Below are 19,816 nucleotides of genomic sequence, written 5' to 3'. Positions count from 1 at the left end.
GAAAAGGGGCGTTTTCTGCGTGATCGTGGGTTGGCACAGAGCAAGCAAATACTCAGAATTGAGAAAGGAACATGAAAAAGTCTGAACAGTCATTTTATTCTTTTGTTAACAATACTGATATTTGTACAGATATCTTTCTTGGACTCGCATCATTTATTATGATTGATCACTCCTTCTTCCAGTACTTTCTCCTCTGGGTTTCAGTGACTCTATGCCTGGTTTTATGCCCATCTTGCTGGCCGCCCTTTTCCAATGCCTTATCTCAGCTTTTCTGCCACTCCTGCGAATGACTCGGCGTTTTGTCTTCCACTTTTTTCTCTCCTTTCTCTGCTTCCCCTCCACCCCTATACCATCTCCTTGGGTGAACTCATCCACTCCTCTACATTCAGATATCTTCTTAGGGTTTTGATTCTCTGATTTGTGTCTCAAGCCTGAAAGACTCCCTCGAACTTTGGTTTTATATATACAAATGGCTGGCCAGTATTTCCAGGTGGATGTGTAACAGGGATCTCAAATATAGCATGGCCAAAACCCCCCTAGTTATTCTCTCATCCCCAGATCTGTTCTATTCCAAACCCCCCGTCTCAGTAAACAACACCACAAACAACTGATGCTCAGGCCAGAACCCTTTCCACGTGCTTAGGAATCCTACTTGATTACTTGTTGTATGACTCACATCTGATCTCTCGGCGAGTTCTCTTGTTTCTGCCTTCAACATATGCCTCTATTTACTTCTCACTCTGGCCATTGCCCTAATCCCAGTCCAGGTTACCACAGTCTTCCACTTACTTTTAGACCAATGTGTCAGCTTCCACCTGGTTTGCTTGCCTTTACTTTTCCCTCATTGCTTATACCTTGTCTTCACAGTGCTTTCAGAATGGGCTTTCTGAGGTAGGAACTAGTTCACGTTTGAAACTCAGTGGCCAGCGTAATCTGGTTCCTGCTTACCTCTCCGATGTTTCTCTTGCTGTTCTCCCTGTGTCCAATCACACTGGTGTTCTCTCTGTTTCTAGAACATGGCAAGCTTGGTGCTCTTTAAGGCCTTTGCTTTTGTGGCATCTTCTCGGAAAGCTCTTCCTATCTCTGCCTATTCCTTCCCATTATTTAAGTCTCAGTTCAGATTTGAACTTCCGAGGGAGACTTATTTTGACTAGCAACCCACCAATTACTCTTTGTCCATTACCCTCTTTTGTTGCCCTAATATCATTGACAGGTGCCTGAAATTACTTACCTGGCTTCCCTGTTTTTGTGTTTTATTGTACTTCCTCCTTAAGACTGCAAACTCCTTTAGGGTAGAAACTCTAGTCATAGCCATATCCCCATAACCTAGAGTATAGCCTCGCACATAGTAAATCTTCATTGTGTTGTGGTTGTTGACTGACTGTTTTATGCTTGTAAGTTGAACAATGCTTTGACAATACTAAGTAAGATGTATTAACATAAAACTAAGTTCAGAAGTCATTGGATTATTTCTGTGTTCATTGGAGGAGAGACTTCTCTTTTGTGGGATGGTTACTAAAAAGTTAGGTAAATTTGTAGGCATTTTGGTATGTTCACAGGTTTCCTGTTGCTTACAACAACTGGGTCACCAGCATAGTAATTCACTTTATTTTGAAAGTCAGTACATTCCAACATTGACAGAATTCCAGACAAAGTGGAATGATTTGCCTTATTTATTGCTGAAGTTCTCCTTGAGAGGGCTTCTGTTGAGATATGGTAAGAGTTGTCTGATGGCTTTAAGGTGACTAGAAGAGTGTGCCAGGATACCAACCTAGCATCTGCAACAAGTAGTTCTGTCTTTAGGTTTTTGTTTGTTTAAAATAAATCCACAGTCTCTATATTCTTATCATGGGCTAACAGACTTCCATGACTTTTTGTTAAATTTATAATATATTGCTCATTATACATTTGCTTTGTCTTTCAAAATTCAACATTGGTTTAGTAAATATTTAATGAGTATCTACAATGTGCCAGGCACTGTAATAAGTGCTGAGGGTGTTGCTGTGAATAAGAAAATCTCAGCTCTACATATTAGTTAAATAAATTGCCTTTCTTGAAGCTTATTTAGATTAGTATGACCTTCAGGGCTTTGGGAGGTTGGTAGAAGTGCTGTATGTATGTGTCTCACACATTATCCTCTGTCATCTTTCTTCTTGTACCTACTTGTGTACTGTTGAGTGTTTCATGGCTATTTGAATGTCTGTTCTGTTAGGATCTGGACATTCAGAAAGCAGCAGATAAAAATGTATTAAGTATTTCTTAAATAGTAATAAGTACAGACTGGAAAAATTATTTATTTTAATACAGAATTATAAAGTGCCAGAATGGTCTATGCAGCCTGCTATGGGAGTGCAGAGAGGTGGCAACTGACCAATCTCAGGCTGAAACTGAAGGATGCGTAGGAGTTAGCCAGGTGGATATTGAGGTGAGGGGCTATATGAGTTGCTGTTCTGAAGAAAATAAAGGTATTCTAGGCAGATGGCATAGCGCAAGGTTTAGTAATTCCAGGTGGCTTAGTGTGGCTGGAGGGAACTTAGGGAGAAATGAACATTGAAGTTGGGGAGGTGGCTAGATCTGGATAGGCCTTGAATGTCACCGTGAAATCATTGGAAGGTTTCAAGAGTGCTGTGAGCAGATCGATATTAGAGGAGTATATTACTGATGGTATTGTGGGGAGTGGTTTGGAGGGAACCAAAAAGGTAGGTGAATATTCCTCATTTCTGAGTTTGAGCAGGGAAGTGACCTAACCAAATTTATGTTTTATAAAAGGCCACTCTGGCTCTTGGGTGGGACATACACTGTTTGGAGTGTGAATGGGAGGAGTGAGACCAGTTAGGGGATCATGGTATTCAGCTTATGTATAGTAATATGGAACTTCCCTTGCCTTTTTAGTGTTTTAAGAATTTTTGGATCCTTTCTCTTTATAAAAATATTTTACCATTTTTCTAATAAAACATTGGTGGAACAAGTTTTTGCCAAGTTACTCGAAGCTCTGAGGTGCTCACCTGCCCTCTCACGTAGTGCCCACACTCAAAGCCCCCTTCTCAGGTAGAGGTGTAGAGGCAGGCATCCGTCTGTCCTTTTAGTTCTGCATGACTTCTGACCTCAGCTTCTGTTTCTATTGAAATACCATTGGAGGTGCTGTGGTTTTCAATTTCGGTTTTCCTTTCATTGTGGTAATCCTATTTTAAAGTGTAAGTCCTTTTAGGCAGCAAGGTAGTTGGAATAGCATCAAGCACTTTAGGCATTTATAAATTCATGTCAATAAGCACAATGGGTTTGGGTGATTTGTTGCACTGCTAGTGAGTTTATTATTGTGTATAACAATATCTAATCAAATTGTTGGGAGGAATAAAGGCCTTAGTTTGAGGTTAATCTTTAACTTTTCAAGGAAGACAAATTATATTTTTAATAACTTCTCAAGCTGAAGAATATTCAGCGTATGATAAGACATGTACTTGAAAAATATTAACATGCAGCCCAAAAGGTGCAATTTCCTCTTTAAAGGTAAGTTTAGGACAGTTTCTCTTTAACTTTTGGAAGTTATTAAGTACTCTCAAGTATTGAAAATACAGGAAGCAAATGCTGACCCTCTTTATACTTTAAATGAAAAGATAACAGCACAGGTTATACATTTTAATATTCATTTCTCATGAGTGTTTCCATATTACAGCAGTTCCTACTATATTGTAATTGCCTGTTTACCTGACTTGATTCTCTCCTCTCTCTGCTCTCCCCCAGCAGTCGCAGTGCCATCTAAGTAAGCGCTTGTATATTTCTGACCAGTTAAATGTGATACTTTTCTTTTTCATATTCATGTTTTTAACAGAAAATGCATCAGACGCAGATTTATGGCTCCTGAATAGTTGTACCGTAAAAAACCCAGCTGAAGACCACTTTAGAAACTCAATTAAGTAAGTAGAAGTTGATTTTTTTCTTATTTTTTATAAGTGAGGTAAGAGTTAATTTAAGGAAATTAGCTTTTAAAAGATTGCTAATATAAATGTTCAGTATGTATCAAAAAAAGTATGAGTTGGACTTTTAATATTATATTGCTTTTGCATTTATCTGGTGAAGAATGAAACTTTAATGTAGACTTTTCTAATAGGTGATTTTTGCATTTGTGAAGTTAGCTAATAGGTGGTTGGAATATTTGTTAGATATTAACAATGTACTCTTCTCAGGGAATCCATTCTATACTTTTTGAAACTATCCAAAGCAGTCCTTACCTCTGTTCTCTTCCCTGCCCATTAGCACTGTTCTAGATGCTAGTAATGCCTGGCTATCAAGGGAAATACGGTTTGTTGGGGAGGGGGGCATGGGTATATGAATCCTTGGTTCTTGCTTTGTTCCCTCTAGTTAAAGTGAAAGAAATATCCTTTTTTCACGTGTCCTCTGAATCTTACCCCACCCACTTAGAAATCTCATTTTATAAGTTATTTCCTCATTCTCCTATCTTTTCAACCTCTCTAGTCCCGCTGGTGCCTTTTCATTGGTATTTAAACATGCTCAAGTCTGATCACCCCCACGTACCCCTTTTAGCAATCGTCCTATTTTAGTTCTTGCCTCCCAGCCAGACTTCAGATTCTTCACCACCTAACTTCACTCTAACACGTACTCCTGTCTTCCCCCAAATTGGTTTCATTATGAACTATACATATATAAGATTTATGAAAACTATCGTTTAAAAAATAATAAAATTACTGTCAATATGTCCACCACCAGCATAAGAAATATGACATTGTCAAGACTTTAGAAATCTTCATGTCCCTCTTTCAGATATACCCCTAAAAAGTAATTTTTATCCTGATTTCTGTGAGCCATTCCATTGCTTTTATTAGTAAATTTATCATCTGTTAAGTATATTTCTAAACAATTGGTTGTTTAGTTTTCCCTGTTTTATACTTTATTTGTTGGATTTAAACTGTTCGTGTTCTGAGATTTGCTTCTTTCCTTAAACATCCTGCTTTTAGATTTATCCATGTTGCTGGATGTGAAATTGCTCTGATCACTTGTTGCATGAGTTTGCCACAATTCGTCCATTTGACTATTGATGGAGTTTTGAGTTTTCCAGGGCTTTGCTTGTATGAGTGAACACTGCTACTGTGAATATTTAGAACATGGTTTCTGGGGCACATGTGTAAGGGTTATTTTAGGATATGTGACTAGGAGTTGAGTTATTAGGTCATAGATATGTACATATTCAGACTTTAATCGGTAACTCCAGACTCGTTCCCCAAATGCATGTATCAGTGTTCACTCCCACCAGTAATGGATTCAAGGAGTTGTTTTCAATTCTTGCTGGTAGTTGATATGGTCAGACTTCTAATTTTTACCAGTCTAGTGGTGGAGATGGTATCTCAATGTGGTTTTAATTGCATTTCCGTAGTTATTGATGATGCATCTTTTTATGTTTATTGGCCATTTGGATTTTCCTTTTTCGTGAAATGGCTTAACTTTTTTTTTTCTGTTGAATTGTTTGTCTATTTATTTGTGAGAATACATTTCATGTGGACCAGGTACTAATCCTTACATGTTACACATGTTTCAGATATCAATTGTGGCTTATCTTTTCACTTTCTTTAGTGGCATCTTATGATGGAGATAAATGCTGGTTTAAAATTTATCAATCTTTTTCTTTGAGTCTGTGCTGTTATTAAGAAATCTTTTCTTACCCTGAAGTTAAGATATTCTCCAATATTTTCTTCTAAAAGTAAAAGGCTTATAGATTTTACTCCTTACACTTAGGTTTATAATCCATCTGGAGTTGACTTTTTTTGTTTATATGGTGCCAGAAAGGAGGTCCCAATTTATTTTAAATTTCAAAATAGTTTTATTTATTTTTCCATGTAGAAACCAAATTTTCCCAGCATCATTATTGGTTTGCCTTTGTTTTTAAAACTTTATCCTCTCCCCTTCTCTCTCTCTGTTACCCACTCTGTCATGTCGAGTGTCCATAGGTGCTTGGGTCTGTCTCTGGGTTTTATTTAGTTTTATTAATGTTTCTTTATTATGATACTTATTCTGCACAGTATTAATTAATGTAGATGTATATTAAATGTGTAGATATTTAAGAGTGCTAGTGCTTTTTTGTTCTTCTTTAAGGGTGTCTTGACTTTCCTTTGCCCTTCCATAAAGATTTAATATCATGTTTTAAGTTCAACAAGTGATTTTTTTTTTTAATATATCTTTATTGATTTCAGAGAGAGGAAAGGAGAGGGAGAGAGAGAGCTAGAAACATCAATGATGAGAGTCATTGATCAGCTGCAGCCCGCAACCTGGTCATGTGCCCTGACCGGGAATCGAACCCTGATCGCCTGGATCCTAGGTCGACACTTAACCACTGAACCACGCCCGGCTGGGCCAACAAGTGATTTTGATTGTGGTTACATTGAGTCTTTTGATGACTGAGAGGAGAGTTGATATCTTTACATTGAGTCTTTCAGCCCATGACTAAGGTATTTAGGTCATCTTTGACTTTTTATGGATTATAATTTCTTTCATGTAGCTCCTGTGTATCTTTTAGATGTCCCCCCTAACAATGTAGATACCAAATTGTTCCAATATAATTTATTTAAAAAAAAAAATCTATTCTTTCTCATTTTACCTGTGCAGTATTTTTTATCTTTATACTATTATAAAAGGTAAAGTTAAAAAAACCTCATTTTCTAAATGTGTCTACTCCCTTGGACCTCAGAGAATTATCTCGTGCAGCAGTGTGCAAAATGGTTGGGTGTAAGTGAGAGTATAGATCAGGAGTCCATGGGATAGAGTTGCAGTAGTCCAGGTACTGATGGCCTCCTTTTGGGTAGCGGCGTTCTGAGTTGGAAGGAAGGAATTGACGTGAGAAAGAATTCTTTACACATTTAGCATTATTGATTATGACTTTTAGGTCTCTGACTAGAATGGTATAGGGAATTCCAGAAAGAGAGTTCAGTTAGAGGGAAGACATGTTTTGGTTTTGGTCATGCTGTATTGGAAGTCACAGCCAAATACTGTAATAAAATAATGGACACTATTGTATCTTTATTGATAGTATTCTTTGTGGCAGGCACTGTTCAAAGTGCTGTATATCTTTTGGATATTATCTTAATTCTTGCAGGCTATCATGTCATAGATTTCAATTTTGTTTATCATTCATTCATTCATTCATTCATTCATTCATTCATTCATTCAAATCCTCACCCTAGCGTATTTTTTTCCATTGCTTTCCAGAGAGAGTGGAATGGAGAGAGGGAGAGAGAGAAACAGCGATGTGAGAGAGACACATATAGATTGGTTGCTTCCCGCATGTGCCCCGACCAGTGCCAGGGATGGAACCTGTAACTGAGGTACATGCCCTTGGCCAGAATCGAACCCAGGACCCTTCAGTCTGAGGTCTAATGCTCTAACCACTGAACCAAACTGGTGAGGCCTCAATTTTATTTTTATTTGACAGATGAAGCAGCCTGTTTCATAGATGAAGTTCTCTAAGGCTGTTCAGTTCATAAATGGAGGAGGTGGGGTTTTAACCTAGGCAGTCTGACTAGGAGTCTGCATGGTTAGCCACTTTATTACTGTGCTTCCCAGACAAAGATGTCAGGTTGTAGAACTGAGGCAGATATCACCTTAGTGATATAGATTTATATTGTTTGCATAGAAGTTATCATAGTTGAGTGTGATGGCATCCTCAATTCAGAAATTATAGAGGAGCAGAGAAGAGTTCTTGCCAGAACTGTGGTGGGAGGCAGAGGAGGTGGTAAGGATGTGGGACGGAACAGGGATGAATTTGGGTCATGCTTAGGAGCAGGAGGATTATGTTTACCAGATGCTGCTCATTTTCAAAGAATGCTTTTGATTTTATGAGAAGTCTGTCATGTTCTAAGGTTATTTTTTTCCGCTATAGGAAAGGTAAATAAGATAGAAAGCTATTTTAGTGCTATGGACACCCCTAAGTGCAGAGCCCAGAGAACTTAGTTTCTGTAATAACCAGTTTTATAATCTAATTAATGGATATGCTTCCAGACTGTTTCTAAAAGTTTAAAAACTCAAATGTAACTTGTGTTAATGGTTTTGTTATACACATAAACTGTGTTGTGAATGTGGTTCAGAGTAATGATATGGTGTTTGAATGATTAAGCAAGGTAACCATGTAGGAAAAGTTTGTCATTTTAACACCACAAAGCGAGTGGAGACACGCACAGGTTCCTTTAAGTACTATTCTGCTTGATTGAAAGATCATTTAAAAACAGTATTATACTATAGGTCATTAAGTATTTTTTAAAATATGGCTTTGAAGACTTTTTGATAATTACAACTAGTTCTTGTTAACACCTAAGCTAACATTTGGTTTGTCTCCAGAATAAATACAATGCTGTAAAAAGCACAGTAAAAATTGACACGGAGAAAATATCAAATTCAAGTGACATTTATACATTTAAAACCTTCAGTGATAGATTACCTATCTTGTCAAGCATTTTGCTTTCTTTAGAAGCTTTCCTCCTTGTCGTCATCTCCTAACAAAGAAAACAAAGATGAATAGTTCTTGAACTCATTATACCTTGTCATGCCACCCATTTATCTCCTCTCACTCTAGCTCTATCCTTTCCCTTCAGCCTCATATCTTGCATGCGTTTTGTTTTCCACGGTAGTGAGGCAAGATACAAATCCAAGGAGAGCCTGATAGAGTGTTTCCTCTCTCCTTGTTTTGTTGCACCCACCCCCTTGTGCTCAAATGCAGAGGTTTACAAGGAAGGGCTGTGACCTACTTTTTTCTAACCTGGACCCCCTATAAATAATGATTGCTTCACTCTGCCACTCATCCCAGTGTTTGTCATCCTTTTTGACCATCTGCTTTTGTTCTTCTGATGTTTCTTGGTTGTCTTTAATTCCTTATTTTATCTCTCTTGAGCCTCTAGGCAGTAGTCCATTTTGGTTTTTTATTTTTATTTTTAATTTTATTTATTTGAGAGAGAGAGAAAGAGAAAGAAACATCAGTGTGAGAGAGAAACATTAATTGATTATCTCCCATATGTGCCCTGATGGGGATTGAACCCACAATCTGGACATGTGTCTGACCGTGAATCGAATCTACCACCTTTTGGTGTAGAGAATAGTACTCCAACCAACTGAGTTACACCAGCCAGGGCTAGGTCATCTTGTTGTTTTTTTTAAAAAATATGTTTTTGTTGATTTCAGAGAGAGGAAGGGAGAGGGAGAGTTAGAAACATCAATTATGAGAATCATCTATTGGCTGCCTCCTGTACACCCCCTACTGGGGTCAAGCCCATAACCCAAGCATGTGCCCTGACCGGGAATTGAACGGTGATCTTCTGGTTCATGGGTTGATGCTCAACCACTGAGCCACACCAGCTGGGCCATCTTGTTTTAACAGGAGTAAAGAAAAATAACTCTTAAGGGACTTACTGTCTTCCATGTGATTAATACAATCTCATTGATTAAGACCCCTGAATTGATTATGAGTTTCTGACAAGATAGCCACAGACTGATTGTTTTTGGGTGGAGGGGGACTATTTCTCCTGGTGGGTGGTGGTGCTGGTGGTGAAAATACTAGGTTTGCAGTTTCACAGTATCAACAGTCATGGGAAGAGTATTATTTAATCTTGGTCAGAGAGAATATTAGCTTAAAATTATTTGGAAATCTTCATTTTATAAACTAGTGCTGATAACAAATCACTGTGTTTAAATAATTCCTTAATCTAGTCAAAATACCTGATATGAAAGTGCATATCTGTGTTAATCTGTAGGCTGTACTGCTCAGTACTTACACTGGCTTTCTACTAGTTGATCTAATTACTAAAGGTTTTTAGAGTTTGTATAACTGATGTTCAGATTGATAAAAGAGTAGGAGTTTTAAATAGCAAAAATAGAGGTAAAATATTTTTTTGCTGCCTTTTGACTTTGAAATCTTAAGTGCTATTGCCTTTACTGATTTTGAAAAACTCATTGAACCCATGATTTGTGATGGCAGCCTATTGCATGCATCTCTTTTCCTCTTGAGCATTTGCTAGTTGCCCTGTCCTTCTTTTATCCATTATACCAATTTGATTTAGACATATGGCCTTTAACTTGAGGGGTTCTTGAGCAAACAAAGATGTTTTTGAAAGAGATCAAAAGTTTCAAAAAAAATAAAATTTGCTCTTAATGAGAGTATCAAATAAGAAAACTGCTTTAGTTAATGCTTTATAGAAATGTGGGATCTTTTCCATGCCACCTAAAGGAGGTCATTCAGAGGCTGGTGAAAATAAACACATCTTGTGTGTTCTATATAAATGACAGAAAGAATAGCCAGCTTGCTTTGATCATGGACTGTCAACCTCTGTTTGACCTTGTGCATTATTAACCCAAATGGGCATTGTGGCTTAGCCATACTGATAGTTGATAGACAAGAGTCACTAGTTCTTTGAACCACCTTTGCTTGTAGAAGTAAATGGTAATGTTGAAGGAATCTGAGTGAAATTACTGGAAAGAATATTGGAAATATAAGACATGGACAAAGAAATGTGTGTTGAGACAGAGGATACCTGCTTTGTATAATATCTTCTATCTATAGGAAAGCTCCTTATATAGAATTCTGTTGATCAAGCAAATTATTGGATAAACTATTCCTATTGTGAAAATACTTTGTTTTGCTTTATGTAGATTTAACTTTGAGTGCTTCATTGTAAATTGAAGTTGGGGGAGGTGCTAGAATATTATTTCAACTTGAACTTATAAAATGAATTGCCTTAAAAAAAGCTGATTTAAGCTCTGGCCGGTGTGCCTCAGTGGGTTAGAGTGTTGTTCAATTTCCTATCAAGGGCACATACCTGAGTTGCAGGTTTGATTCCCCACCCCTTGGTAGGATGGGAGAAATTATCCAAAGAATTTATCTGCATATGTGCAAAACCCATGGACACAGACAATAATGTGGTGAAGGCCTGGGGGGGCTGGGGCGGGGTGGAGCGGGTCAATGTGGGGAAAAAGGGGACATCTGTAATACTTTCAACAATAAAGATAACTTTTAAAACACAAATGGAAAAAAAATATTCTCACTCCTTGGGTGAGGATTTAAAAAAAACACGTTGATTTAAGAATAAAGAGGTGCTTTCCCTTTCAGTTAGTACCTATCCTTTTAAAAGAAAAGGAAAAACTTGAGTGGCACTATTTTTTTTTTTTAAAGAATAGTTTATTGACTTTTAGAGAGGAGGGGAGAAGGAGAGAGACATCGATGCAGGAGCAAAACACTGATTGGCTGCTCCTGCATGTCCCCTACTGGAGATGGAGCCCACAAGCTGTGAATGTGTCCTGAGTGGGAATCGAACTGGCAACCTTTTGGTGCAGGGACGATGCCCACCGACCTAGCCACACTGGTCCACGGATAGACTGGTTCTGTTTTAAACTAGATTTGTTACTAATCAGGTTATCTCTTTTTTTAATTAAAAAATTTGGCATTGGAAGATAAAACACTGGAATTTAGTTTGGCCTTTTGTAAGGAACAGGTTAGGTAACAAGTTGTTTTGTTAAGTTTATTTCTTACAGTGCAGGTTGTAGATTTTTTTAAAAACTTAGATATTTTAATTTTAGTTTTTTTAGTTGTATGAAATAGCTTTAAGTCAGTATAAGTTTTATATTATTGTTTAAAATGTCAGTAGCAGATGCAGTGAATCACGATGTGCTTTTCTAGTTATAGTCTCATTTTAGCTATCCCTCCCCACCAAAATGTTGCCCTCTATTGGAAAGTTAGTTCAAACCATTGTACTGTTTGACTTAACTATGTATTATTGATCAGGTACTGTGTAATGCGATTGTTTTTCTCTAAATAGTGGTAAGCTTAATAAGAGTTTACAGTTCCTCGAACTGTTTCTCATCTATTTCCGTTGTTGAGGTACTTATCTGTATGCTGATTACTCCCAAATTTCAGTTTTGGACTCTATTCTCTCCTTCCAAGATCCAGACTTGTGAATCGCACTGTTTCCTTCACTTCTTCATTTAGATGACTTGTTAACACTTTAAATCATCAGAACCTCTTCATTACCTACCTCACCTTTTCCCAGCTAGCGTTTCCATTCCTATTGCTTATCTTGTTTGGTTGCATAGTCACCCACTAAGTAGACCGGGAGTTTTCCTTGATTCCTTGTTTCTTTCCCCCTTTTTTCTCCCTGGCCTCAAGGATTGATTTGACTTCTAAAGTATCTTTTCCTTCCTCCTCTTGTCCCCTTCTTTCTCTTTCCTTTTGCCCAGTGTTTTATTGCTTATGTGGTAATAAAGCGCTCCTCTTTGCACTTGTGGTGAAGCACTGTGTTTTCATGTTTCATCACACTGCCACAAACTATACCGTATCTTTTGAATTTAATTCTTTCTCTCCATCTCTATTGCTAATGTCTTAGTTATGGTCCTCATTATCTCTTCTCTTAATATTACAGTAGATTTTTAGCTTTTCTCAGCTTCTTTTCTATTCTAGTTCATGCTGTCCTCTCCTTCATGCCCTGTAAGATTCCTTCTCAGCTGTAGGATACATACAGATAAACATATTAGTGTAAAAAGGTATTTTAAAAAATCTGTACCTTGCCTACCTTTCTGACTTCTTTTCTCGCCACTCTGCCATAGAATTTTACTTCTCCCCTAAATTATGTGATTTTTCAAACATATAATGTGTTTGCATGTATTCTTCCTTTTCCCTGGAATATGCTCTCCCTCTCCCCCAAATGCATGTGCGCCCTCACGCACACACACACACGCACAGGCACACACACGCACACACACACTCACATACCCCATGTAATCCTGCCTGGCAACCTGGTCATCTTTTGGAACTCGTATCAAATGTTATCTCCCTTCTAACTCCCACCCCTTACCGCCAAGGCCCACAGAGGTAATCACCCTCTGTTCTGTGCTCTTCTTTATCCCATACAAACATCTATTGTTGCATATTACATTTTATTATTTGTTTACACATTTGGCTCTTTACTAGATTGAGTCTTGAGGTCAGGTTAGTGACCTCAGGAAAATCCTTGTTTGTGGAGTCTTTGATCCTGTGACTCTACCATGTAATGATTTTCCTTCTCTTGGGAAACACCATTAATAGAGTAGGACGGCTTGTCAACTATCCTAAGAATGGTCCCCCAAGGCCAATTTGAATCCCTTGTTAGTAACAGGCTATATATTTGCAAATGGGGAAAGAACATTTTAATTTTGAAATATTGTATTTAAAGGACTCTTTTTAGAAATAAGGCTGTTTTGCTTATGGACTAAGGGAAAACCTGCCACTTATCCTAAATGAGGTAAGAAACTGTTTGTCACTATTGGTGCCCAGTTTCCTTCCAGAGGGAAGTAGTAAAGGGTAAGAATCCTTCTCCTTCCTTGGAGTAGTCAGTTGATTGTGCTGGCAGAAGCTCTGCGGTGAGTGGCTGGATGCCGTTTTTCCTGCCAGACTAAGTGAGCTGAGCCAGCTTCAGGACCTTCGCCACTGGATTAATTAAGCATCTCCTCTTGAATCAGAGGGTAAGAAAGTTGTAGATAAAAATCTGGTAGTGTTTGGCCTTGAGTTTGTCACACAGTTGTAATCGCTCAATACGTGTTTGTACAGTCAGTTGGGCCCATTCTTCCCTTTCTGGGGAGTTTAGCATCCTTCTATCTGTGCATCAGCAGGTCATTCTTAATGTATCATTTTGTCTTAAGTATATTATACACTATGTAAGTATATTATCACAGCACTTGTCTTACCTTTGAGTATTAAATTGTCCAGTTCTGATGAATGAGCAAAGAATATCAGATATATGACCGGGGGGGCCGGGGGAGATCAACCAATCAACATGGCTGTTGTGGGGGAAGAAGTAGAAGTGCTGGGAAGGTTAATCTGACACGAGGCCGCTGTGAAATGAGTCCAACAGTAAGATGTGTGCAGACAATGACATGGTCTTGCCTGTTTACTCGGGGGCCCTTGTCTCTAGAACAGTGCCTGGTAAACAGTTGGCACTGGTTATACAGTGAATTAAAGGCTGATTTGATGAAGACCAGACTGCTCTGCAAAGCCCCTGTTCATGTGTTAGGACTTCTTATTGTCTACCATATGTGAATTCGTATTATTCAAGTCTTAAGTCATGGTTCTGTTTAGTCTACTTTCTGTTGTTGCTAGGACTTTGTAGTATTTTTTCCCTCATCAGCTAGTCTGGGGTTAATAATGGTATCGGCGTAACATGCTTTCTGGAAACATAAATGAAGAGCTCTCTGTTGATTCCTAAAGTGAGGGGTGAGAGTTATATAATTCAGAGCAGATTTTGACCAATTTCCTGTTACAGGCTTTAGTTACTTATCCCCTAACCATGGAAACACATGAAGATGAATGGGAATGTAGGAGGATTATCATGTGACATATCCCAGTGAGAAGTTTGATGGGAAATAAAGGAGAAAGTATATTGGAGGGTTAAATTCCAGGTTGACTTAACAAAATAAAAACAAATGAAGGATCAGTTAAATTTACAGTTGAAAGATTTCTTAATTTGCAAATCAGGAACAGAAAAAGCAGTTCAGATGTAGTAAGTCATTTTAAAATGCAAAACCGAGTTTTGTAGTTACCTAAAATCTTTTTGAAGAACAGTATTTTGCATATTTTATGATTACTGTTCCGTCAACAGTTGCTTTGTTTTTGTCATTTTAAGCAAGAGAGTGAGTGAAAGAGGTCAGTGTATTATGTACTAGCAACAGCTGGCTGATAGCATTGAATACTTACGTAATTAAATATATGTGTTGGCTGTTGTCCTAACAACTCTGTAGGTGGAGGCCCCAGAAAGCGTGCAGAAACTTGCTTCCTCGGATTAAAGAAGAAATCAACATTATCCAAGCCTGTGCTCTCAGCCAAGAGTGATTTCCTATTGTTTTGTTTTGAAAGACATTCTACTTATTCTCGATGTGTGTGTGTTTATACAACAGTAGAGAAAAAAAGACTCTTGTGTTTATTTCTCCCTTCACTCTGTGCTCTAAGTGTGAAAACATAATCGTTCTTAATTTTTAGTCTCTCGGTAGTGTTGTTTAATTAACTGATAAGAAATGAAATAAAAACGCATGACCTTTAAACCATAGGACATGACACTAAAATATTAGCTGTTTCTGTTTCTTACCTATGATTGCACTTAGGTTTAGGTGTCCTCCGGGCCATTTTTAAGAAGCTACTTTGATTTTAGATTACATTAAGGCATGGTTGTCTATGATCATGAAAAATTGGCATGGGGTGTCAGTAAAGGGGAAATCAAAGCCACAGGTAAAGCACAACTGTGCTGTTAGCTAATAGCCTTACCTGTGGGTGCAAATCCTACTCAGAGTACCTTGTGTTTACCTGTGTTTTTATTGTTTAAGGGCTGAGGCCTTTGAGTGCAGGCTTTGATGATTGGATAGCCCCTTTGTGGGTATTAGAAAAAGATGCCATTCTTGTACAACGCACAATGGCTGTGTGTGGCTTCTCCATGTAAAGAACTCTGTATTTTAATCATTTCTATCTGTCTATACCCCATTTCAAACTTCCTTAGGGGCAGCCACTATGCCTTTTATCCCAGCACCTAGTACAGTGGTTGACAGTGATAGTTGAACAAAGGAACGAACCAACTCATGTTTGTGTTCTCTATATATTTATCCCCTGGACTCCCCCACCCTGCCCCCATCCTTCTTGTGTCAGAATTAGTGTCTTCTTTTGTAGCTTTTCATAAAACGTTTTCTGTATCTCTCTTTCCTATTAGATTGTATTACTTAGAAATTAAATTCAGCTGCATGTCCTAGAAAACCCGAGAAGTGGAGGCTTAAATAAGATAGGGGATTTATTTTTCTTTATATAATGCAAAGTATATAGTTAGGAAGTTGCTGGCTTTGACTTAGCAATTCAATGATGTGAGGGCTAGGTTTCGGCTGTTTTATTGGTCTTGCCATGATGGTGTAAAATGGTTGTTACTCTCCAGCCATCATATGTTCTTTCCAAAGAAGGGGAAGTGCCAAAGGGGACAATGCCAGTTGATTTTGTCCCTCCTTTAAAGGAGCTTATAGGAAGTCTCATTGAAAACCTGTGTTTACATCTCATTGGCTGGAACATATCACGTGACTAACGCTGTTGGTAAGGGAGGCTAGGAAATGTATTTTCATTTGTTTAAGGCTGGTCACATTGTTAGTCTCAGCAGAGCTGGGGCTCTCAGGAAGGAGGAAAGGCAGAATGCTCCCTGGGGGCTAACTCTGTCTCTGCGGCAGGTTGTAATCTTGGGTCAAGATACGTATTTTTTTTAATCTTTCTCACTTGTCAGAATAGTGTATTCAGTGAGGTTCCTCAACTTACTTTCGAACAGATAACCCTTCTTTCTCCTGTTTACTTTTTCAGAATGTTAAGAAACCACATAGTTGACATTTGAGAACTTTCCCTCCTTTTGGTTACCCTGAGCTGTCTTTGATGAAGCAATAGCACAATATGTAAGAGGAGCTCATGGCTTGATGTTGCACACCCAAATAATAATAATAATGATAATAAGAATACAGCAGGTGCTTGAAAAACATTATTTTGTTATACAACGTTGATGAGAAGAAAAAAAAATTGCTTCCTGGCCAAGGCTACTTTTCTGTGTTGAGTTTGAGTTCTCTCCATGCCTGGGTGGGTTTTCTCTGTGGACTCTGGTTTCCTCCCACACCCCAAATCTGTGCACGTGAAGTGAACTGGCGAGTCTAAATGACCCCAGTCTGATTGAGTGTGGGTGTATGTGGCCCTGTGATAGAAGGGCATCCTGTCCAGGATGGGTCCTGCCTTGCATCCTGACCTGCTGGGAGAGGCTTTGGTCACCCAAGACTAGGAATGGAATCAGTGGAGTGGAAAATCATTATCTGACTTGTTTTTATTAATCTTTCTTAGATGTATGTAGAACTCACGTTTATTTCACTGTTTAATATTGGAAGTGTTTTGGGTCTTTGTTTAGAAGTTTGGTGATGTTTTCATGACCAGAGATATGCGATAGGAACTTAACTCTTGTTTCTATCCATTAGCCTGTGGTAGAATTGGCTCTGTTATACATTATTTGGTTTAAAGTCACAGTTCCCAAGAACCTATCCACGATATGAAGTGAAGACTTACTGTGATTGGGATTTTCACATACTTGCTTCCACTCTTAAGATCTGCAGTCAACATATTTGAAATGGAATCTATAAGGAAAGTATCTCATTGTTTCTAAGATTCATTTTTGTGATATAATCATTGTAAATATGGTTTAGAAACTAGAAATTGTAAAATAATTTATTTTTAAAAAAGGAGAGTTTAAAATTGTCAAAGATCTTAACAAATGAACACAAGTTGAGAGTTAAACTTATTTTATAATTAAATGTTAGAAAACAGTATTTTATGTAATTCTAAAAAGTTTATTTCAGCTAGAGAACAGTGCTTCTCTTCACAAAGATAGAAATTTAGTGTTTTACATTTAACTTAAAAAAAATGAAGAATTAGATGTAACCTGTGAAAATCTAACTGATGGGAAGCAGTCCTGTAAAGCTTGCTGTAGATTTTCCATAGGTTGGCATCACTGGATATTATTAGAGGTAAGTGAAGAATGTCAAGTTCTCGTCCTAGAATGCAATCTGAACATTTTGCAGCAGGCCTCCCTGCAGAGATACCCCACTGAGCAATTGTCACTACTACCCAGGTGTGTTGTGTTCCAATGGCTCATTCATTCTTCAGTGTTTTTCTTCTTTTGGTGAGAGAGAAAGAGAGAGTGAGCACCTTTCTCATTGTAGAAGAAAGCGACATTGTATTTTATATATGAATGTTAAAGCAGGCTAATTCCCACCTGATGAATGAATAAAATGGAGACTTGCCAAAAAAACCCCCCAAAAAACCAGCCGCCCAAAGTGACTGAGTCACATGATAGAAACTGTTTTGGGAAGAATACAAATTAAGGTACACGTCAAGGATCTCTTTTACAGTATGTTTTACAAATCAGCAGCTTATCCGTTGTGTCAGCCGATGACGTGCTTTCTAGATCAGAAATTTCTTTTCTATTGTAAGAGGGATCAGATAAGCAAGTTTATGGCAAAACTGAAATGTTTAATTTGATGCTTTCCTTAAAAGTCTGTGAATATTTTATGATAGTCACTGAAGAGAAAGACTTGTTTTTCTTTAAATGAGAAAATGCTTTGAGTCAACTTTTTAAAAATAAGGTTTTGGACATCCACAGCTGACATGCTGATTAGTTTACTGTTTTGGTGTTATTTTAATAAATAACAAAGGTTTTGGTGTCATTGATCATTTAAATTTAAAATGGTAATAAAAAACATGAAAATAGAACTGATGGATATTATATTGAGCAGATCTTGGGCACGTGGTACCTTGAGTATATGTTTCTGATTCCTTCATTGTCCCACTGCCAAATTAACTTTGGGCAACTGTTAGAGCCTCACTGTTGGGCATTAGAGAGGAACACAGATGCAGTTGAGCCCCTGGGTCTTGGAATAAGGTGCACTGTTATAGTTGGGATTAGAGGAGGGGGCTTATCTATAACCCTAGTGGAAATGAGAGGAGTATCCAAGACCAGGAATCTGGGGAGTCTTCCTCTCCTGTAGACCTAGGGCACTGTTTCTGAACCTTATCAGACCCACTGTCCTTTTGTATAACAAGTGTTTCGCAGTGTACCCTTTATTCTGAAGTGAAATTCATGAATAATATAACCTACTTACACACAGTGACAAATAACACAATGCTCTGAATATAATTAAAATAAGGGAAAATAAACAAACAATAATGTAATATACATTTCAAAATATAAATGCTTGGGCACAAATACACTGGAAGACCTAATGAAATTGCCTATATATAGAATTATACTGAATGTGGAGTAATGAATTTATTCATATGTGTGTAGCCTTAGCAGCTTAAATACCAAGAATGACATTACCCTAGTCATGTGTCTTTCCAGAATGGATGACAACTCCTGGTAAAATTCTTAATGAAAAAAAGTATGCTTTTCTATTTGCATAAAAATTGGATTCTTGGAATTAAGAAATACATTGTGTTTATATGTAAAATAGAGTTAGATTCTAGGAGCAGACATTGTAAATATGTTCTTCACATGCATGAATGTTCAGTGCAACATTCAGAACTCGTGCAGAGCATGTGGAATTCTTTGTACAGAACAGACCTGTGCATTAGAAGACGTCTAGCACCTCTGACTTCTGTCCCCTAAATGGCAACTAAAAACTAGAAAGACCTGAGAGATTTTAACCGTCTAATGATTACAATTTCTATATGACTCAAAACACGCAAAACAAGATTTTAAAAAATCTATAGAGATTTAAAAAAATATGTAATTTATATGTCTATATACATGATATATATATACACACACATACACATATACAGGTATGTATCACTTGTATATAAATGAACAGTGTCAAAGAGTGCCTTAAATGAGACTGTCTTATTAAAAATCTTCCAAAGTATATGAACTAGCAACTTATAGAAGAGCAAATGCCAGTGGCAAAAGAGCATGAAACTATTTTGATTTTTCCCAGTGTCAGAGAAATACAAATTAAAATGATATAGTATTTCTTTTCCTAAGTAGATTCAGTGCTCCTAAGATTATAGGAACATGTTTACTGTGATACATTGTCGGTGGGAGTTTGAATTACTATAATTTTCTCAGAAAGTAATTTTTTGATAGGTATAAAAATTAAAATTACGTATACCCCTTGATTTAGCAATTTAGTTTTATGACCCTCTCCTGAAGATGAAAAACATCTTGTCTGGAAGTCTAAGGATATAAAGTCATTTATTGTGCCATTGTTTATAACAGCAAAAAGGGCTATAACAAATCTGACTCCTCCC

General features: G+C 37.6%; 1 protein-coding gene across 5 annotated transcripts in view; it reads left to right on the top strand.

Annotated features, from left to right (window-relative positions):
- Positions 1-19,816, top strand: part of CDKAL1 (CDKAL1 threonylcarbamoyladenosine tRNA methylthiotransferase) — a gene marked incomplete at its 5' end in the record, with an annotated part of 552,436 nt that overhangs the window by 90,100 nt on the left and 442,520 nt on the right. For all 5 annotated transcript variants that reach the window (XM_081143988.1, XM_081143989.1, XM_081143990.1 and 2 more), the window contains one exon: positions 3,830-3,914. In XM_081143988.1, coding sequence (XP_081000114.1) covers positions 3,830-3,914 — 85 coding nt within the window. The remainder of the gene's footprint in view (positions 1-3,829; positions 3,915-19,816) is intronic.

This window comes from Miniopterus schreibersii (assembly GCF_964146895.1).
Source record: "Miniopterus schreibersii genome assembly, chromosome: 8".
In the NCBI taxonomy this organism is placed as follows: domain Eukaryota; kingdom Metazoa; phylum Chordata; class Mammalia; order Chiroptera; family Miniopteridae; genus Miniopterus; species Miniopterus schreibersii.
The sequence above is the reverse complement of the archived record's forward strand: the minus strand, read 5'-3'. Positions and strand labels throughout refer to the sequence as shown.